The 6,279-nt window shown below is 33.7% G+C and overlaps 1 protein-coding gene across 1 annotated transcript in view; it reads right to left on the bottom strand.

The window, feature by feature from the left end:
- Positions 1 to 3,028: 3,028 nt before the first annotated feature.
- The window catches only part of LOC129224737 (runt-related transcription factor 1-like), a 39,123-nt gene continuing 35,872 nt past the window's right edge, over positions 3,029 to 6,279 (bottom strand). The window contains exons 4-5 of the mRNA XM_054859289.1: positions 4,194 to 4,382; positions 3,029 to 3,720 (exon numbers count right to left, since the gene is read on the bottom strand). Coding sequence (XP_054715264.1) covers positions 3,029 to 3,720; positions 4,194 to 4,382 — 881 coding nt within the window. The remainder of the gene's footprint in view (positions 3,721 to 4,193; positions 4,383 to 6,279) is intronic.

Raw genomic sequence — 6,279 nt, 5'->3', positions numbered from 1 at the left:
GACATACGACCTCTCTGCAAAAAGTGAGAAAATTGTACTCTCCGATTAGACTTTCTCCGAGCCAGCCGAGGAGGCTATATGCCAAAAATCATATTTGAATAAAAATGGCAAAGAATCATCTTTCGAATAAAGCAACATTCATGGCAATTTACAACATTTAACTGTGTTTTATTTGAACCTAAAGTTCTCTACCTCTAAAAAAACACCCTTTAGAACTGATATATTGTACCACTGCAGTTCTACTTGTATGCTTGTACACATAGTTTTCCTATGGTTGAAAATTTAAAAGTTACGAGTATTCAATTAATTTGAGAGAAGAGGAAATAAATGTCCTTACTTTTATTAAACTACTTCTTTGCTGTGTTATATATATATATATATATATATATATATATATATATATATATATATATATATATATATATATATATATATATATATATATATATATATATATATATATATATATATATATATATATATATATATATATATATATATATATATATATATATATATATATATATATATATATATATATATATATATTAGTTTAAAAAACAATAATCATAATAAAGTATTTTATATCAGTGCTGAGTTCTAAGCACTGCAATCTATGTTTCTGCCTTTATCTGAAGTACAAAATTATGAAAAGTCTGGAATCATTTTTAGGTCGGTCTCAAAAATAAAATTGTTCCTAAGTTGAAAGTGGTGCGGGACATATCTTGAATCACAGAAGCTTATATTTCTTGAAATAATTCTTCATTAATTTAAGGACTTTAAAAACACATAAATGACACCAAACAATTGCCTTCCTCATTGATAACATTCATTTATTTCTCTTTGAGGTTTTTTTTTCTTAAATATATATTATAATATGTACAAATGTGAAAGTTTCACAGGCGAAGCTCATTTAGTTATTTTCCATCATATTTACATAACACGTAGTTTACAATCATCAAGCTCTCATGCATCATGTAACGCAATTCACAAATAAAAATGGATTTAATATTCACAATATATACATAAATGCTAAAATAGCGCCGTAAGAACATGAAACAGAAATTCCAAAAGAACAAAATATTGGAATGTTTTTCAAGTTCATTGCAATATTTGAGAAATTAAAATTATTTATTCACTTCAGTGGCACACACAGGAATTTTTCAAGGGGGAGGGGGGCAGGTTCAAAAGTCCACTATTCGCATATCTTACTCCAACACGCATATACATATTCTTTTGATTTTATTGATTGTTGGGAACAAAAAAATTTAAAAAAGAACATTGAATGAATAATTAGTATTAATTAATGAAATAAATTTATTTATTAATAACAAACACTTAATTAAAATACCAGTATACACAAGTACGAACGTATTTATTTTTCTCATAATTAAAAAGAAAAATTGCGAAAAAAAAACCGATAGCAAAAATAATTTACGTTCACATACGGCTCGATTTTGCAGGGGAAGAAAGAGGGAAAATGAATTTTATTTTTCATTGATTTGTTTTGCGTATTTACGGGGAGGGGGGGGGGAGGGGGTCCGCCCCAGGTCAAAGTGGAATTACTAGTTTTTGAAAAATATAAAGCTGAAATGTATTTTTAAGACTACAAATTTGAAAATTTCCCCGGGGGGGGGAGGGTAACACCACAAATTCCCACCCCGGGTGTCACTCATGCTAGGTAGGCCACTGCATTATAGTCAATCAAAAAAACTCAAAGGCGATGGGAGGAGTCTGGACCCTCTCCTTCTGTGCGCCACTGATACACTTACTGTAAATATTTCAATAAAAATACTGTTTTTGCATATTAAGGATGAAAGAAGACAAGTTTTGTTTCAAAAGTATTAAAAATAAAGCTGGAGTTTCGAAATTCTCAAAACTTTTTAAATTTTTAGATCTAAAAGTTTTCGGCATATTATTTTTTTTCTTTGATGAACTAATATTTCTAATAAATACTGTCATAATAAAGGAAGTTTTAAAATGTAATTTTTCTTTCAAGCGGCTTCAGTATTAAATCACATACAAAGAATAGGAGTTTCTTTCAGTAATATTCGAAGTTTTTCATGAGCTCTAATGCCGGACTTAGTAGATCAAATTTCTATATGGTATAAAGTACGTAGAAATGCGTGTCCTTGCAAGAACACGGCTTTGCGAGGTTTTTATATCCGATTTTAAATCAATTTTCAAAATGCTTCATGTAAGAGTATGCATTTGTAGTTGAATACTACTAAGTAATGAAGCATTTTGTTCCCGAATAATTCGTTGAAAATGTCTTACTACTATTAGAAAAGTTAACATTCCTAAACTAGTTCATGTACGACGTAAAATATTGTTTGATTTTTCAAAATTATTTACGAATTGTGTGATAACATTACACATGTTAAGACATGTATTATAGAGATCAGGGTAGGCAAGTTTACTGTTTTATAAAAATTTGGAATCAGCAAAAGATTTCAACTTTTCTCAAAATAAGAAAAATTAAAATATCGAAATTTCTACTTCAATGTCTTCTATGAATTTTTTTCCTGATATTATTCAATGTTACGTTTTATTAATAAAAAAAGAAAGTATTGATTTCAAAGCAAAAATAGGATGAAAAACTAACTGTATTCATTGAGTTTAAAGAGCACTTCTTGAAAACTATGTTGTTCTTTGAATGTCTCGCCATTGTTTTTAACAATTCATTTAAATTATTTTCATTTCATGATATCTTACCGAATTATTTTACATATATTCTACAGTTTTATATACATTGAAACTTCTCCATTCTCTCAGATTTAATCAAAATTGCTAATTCACAGAGTCCCGATTACCGGTTTATAGTTCTACAGACATAATTCCCTCTGAAACAAATAAATCAAAGGGTTGACTTGAAATAATGTCTTACATAAATTTCTAAATGTGAGTTCTTTTCTACATTTGCTGAGTCTCACACAAGATCCCCAAGAGAAATGTAGTTCATCTCCAGTTATTCATCGTCCATGCACAAATTCTTACGCAAATTGTCCATTGGTGTAAATTAAAGCAGTTAATAAGGTCTCCAAAGAGCAGGATCTGCGTGTCCGTTTGCCGTGCTGCCAAACACTGTATTGCCGTTCGTTGTTGTGGTGCAGTTCGTTTGCACAATTTGATGTTGTGGAGATTCTGGAGGAGAACTCTCCACGTGAGACATGAGGTTTGCAATCGAAGATGTGGAGCCACCGTGCTCGCTGGATCCTCCATTGCTGGAACTCCTGGATCCTGGAATGTCCTCCTCACTCTTTTGAGGCTCTGGAGATTTCGCGGGCTCTGTCGAATTGTTACTGTGGAGCGAGATGTGAATCGTTGGATGCAATTGGTTGTGGGCTACACTCCCGTATAGTTGCGGATACAGAAGAGAAGTCGGAACGACAGGTGGATTTAGATACATGCCACCAGAGGGACCAGAGCCACCGTTGTTGTTGTAGTAGGCAGGAGAGGGCAAAGCGAGCGAATATGGGTGCTGTCCGAGATAGGGCTGTGTGCCTGCACTGTTTGAAAGGAGTCCTATCGTCGTGCTGGGCTGCGTCGAGCTGGTGATGGCAGAGTGGAGGCCTTGCCTCAGCTCTGTCAGCCGATCCGAAAGGCAGAGTTGTTCTTGGCTTCCCATGTACCTGGACACCAGGAGAGGTTCGCTTTTGAGGGGGTCACTCAGAGGCGGGAAGGAAGGCGTCGTCACAGCTGAACTGCGGTCGCTCAGAACTGAAACAGAATTAAAGAATACATGTTATTAGGCACAATACATAAAACATTCAGTTATTTAACTTATATAAGTAGACCTTTACTAACTGACTTCTGAGTTATGTACACACGTACATAAATCCTTTCATTTAATATAATGTTGGTCTTTAGGATACTATTTTCAAAACTACAAACTACTTATAGTTTTACAAAGCAGCAAGTTTATTGTAGGTTTGAGATAGCATTCGAAGATAATACTCACGCGGGTATACATGCGTGTGTATACTTGTATATGTGACTGCTTACTTGATTTACCGAGATTTGAATTTCAACTCCTTTTTTTAATTTAATTTTTTATTTTAATCGAATGTTTGATAATATAGTTTTGAATGCATTATGATAACAGGATATGTGTTGAAGCACAAAACACAACGTGTTTATAATAATCACTAAAAGGTTATTGAACATTGAGAGAAATGTACCTGGGTGGTTACTTGAAGTAAAGGCTGCAGGAGGCAGATTGGAAGAGCAGGAATCCTGTGACGAAGGGGAGACACCAGAGAGTGCAGCCGCCTCCAAGGGAGGGTAGGAGGAGAACCCTGCACCTCCTATTGATGAAGCCAAATAAGAGGCATACGGATGTCCATATGCAGACCAGGGAGCTTCTGACAGATGCAAGGAATCTAGAATACATTTCAAAATCAATATTGTGGAAACTAATGAGAAGTTGGTAAGCAATATCATTATGCAACGCACAGTGTATGACTATTAAATAAAACTGTTTTGAATTTTCTTTTGGACATCACTATTGAATACTGTGTTCAAAAACAGTTAAAAGCTTCGGAAAATCTTGATTTTCCTTGAAAAGATGTTTTTTTTTCCCTTTCCTAATCATTGTCTTTTAAATTGTATTTTTTTTTCATCCCATTGATATTTATTTATTTTTGACACAAAGCACAACTGTCAAGTTAAATAGGAAGTTTTTTATTCAACTTTTTTTACTACACTGGAGTAATTGAAAATTTTAAATTTCACTTGTCTTAAACAAATATGATTCAAAGTCTGTGGCTTCAAATTTTGTCATCTTGAATACAAATTATATTTTTCGCAATCACGAGCGTGTCTGCGCATGTATAACATAGACGCCACCGCCCACAAGTGGTCTCGCTTGCGGAGGCCGATAGACAGTGAAGTTCGCAGAGTCCCAGATCCAAAAATCAGATCTACGTCAGCTACGATCAAGGGAGAGTAATAAGCATTTCATGATTGGTCGAAGAAAAAAAAAACTTTTTAAGATTTCTTCAACAAAACTGTGCATACTTTCTTGCTTGTACTTAAATCACTCAAATGCTTTTTGAAAGAGTCATTCAAACTTAAAAATATACAGAGTGTCCGAAAAGTCCTTGACACATTTGAAAAATTAATAGAAAACCAACAAATTGTCGTATAAATTTGCAGTTTGCACCATAATACTTCACAGGTTCAAGAGTTTTTATGACATCGAAAAAAAACGAAAAGGGGAGAAAAGAAGAAGAAAAAAGGCATTTCGCAGCCAGGGTGTCAGTAAATGCTATGCTTGTAATTCTTCGTTTAGTAATTTTCATTCTTTTTTGCGTTTTCCCACGCCAACAAAAACGATTTAAAAGTTACTTTTTAATCGTTTTTGTTGACATGGGAAAACGCTAAAAGGAATGAAAATTACTAAACGAAGAATTACAAGCATAGCATATACTGAAATCCTGACTGCGAAATGCCTTTTTTCTTCTTCTATTTTTCCTCTTTTCTTTTCTTTTTTCGATGTCATAAAAAATTCTTGAACCTGTGAAGTATTATGGTGCAAACCGCAGATTCATACAACAATTCGTTGGTTTTCTATGAATTTTTTTAATGTGTCAAGGACTTTTTGGACACCCTGTATTTTTTTATATTACTAGTTGAAAGTCAAGTTCTTGCAAAAGTATAAGAACTCCCTTTTCAGAGCGGTTTTATCATTTGAAGTTCCACCCAGCTCCATAGTTACAATGTAAATGTGCATAACAGAAACTTGTGCCAAAAATTCAAATCCTTTTCAGATCATTGCGAAGTTATTTTCAACTTTGCACATCCAAAATAAATCTAGCGCCAAATTAAAATTCAGCAAAATCAATCCATAGAAATAATATTCAGAAAACTCGTCGGTCATTTCAAAAGTGAACTCCTCCTTTTCTTTCCTTACAGAATATCTGCAGCCATCAAAAGCGTTTGACAGCCATGGCTGCATTTTATCCCTCCCACCCCAACAAATAGAATTGCTATTTGAACAGCAAGTGACATCATTTTAGCTGACGGTCATTTCCAATTTGATGTGCGGTTTTCTTCTGAAGGAAGAGCAACGATTAAAAAAAAAACAATAGGAAAAAAAACTGGTAAAACAAGCAAAATACGGAGCAATTTTTAAAGAACAATCCTTTTTTATGACGGTTGCCATCGAACGGCCTTTCCTACCTCTCTGCGCCCCAAGAAAAAGGACTGGTGTAATAAAAACAGAAAGCATTCGGAAAATGGAAGGGAGGGGGTGGAAATGAAGTGGAATAATCGTTT

The sequence above is a fragment of the Uloborus diversus genome, chromosome 1 (genome assembly GCF_026930045.1).
Source record: "Uloborus diversus isolate 005 chromosome 1, Udiv.v.3.1, whole genome shotgun sequence".
NCBI classification, from domain to species: Eukaryota; Metazoa; Arthropoda; class Arachnida; order Araneae; family Uloboridae; genus Uloborus; species Uloborus diversus.
Note: the sequence above shows the minus strand (reverse complement) of the source record. Positions and strands in the feature narration are given on the sequence as shown.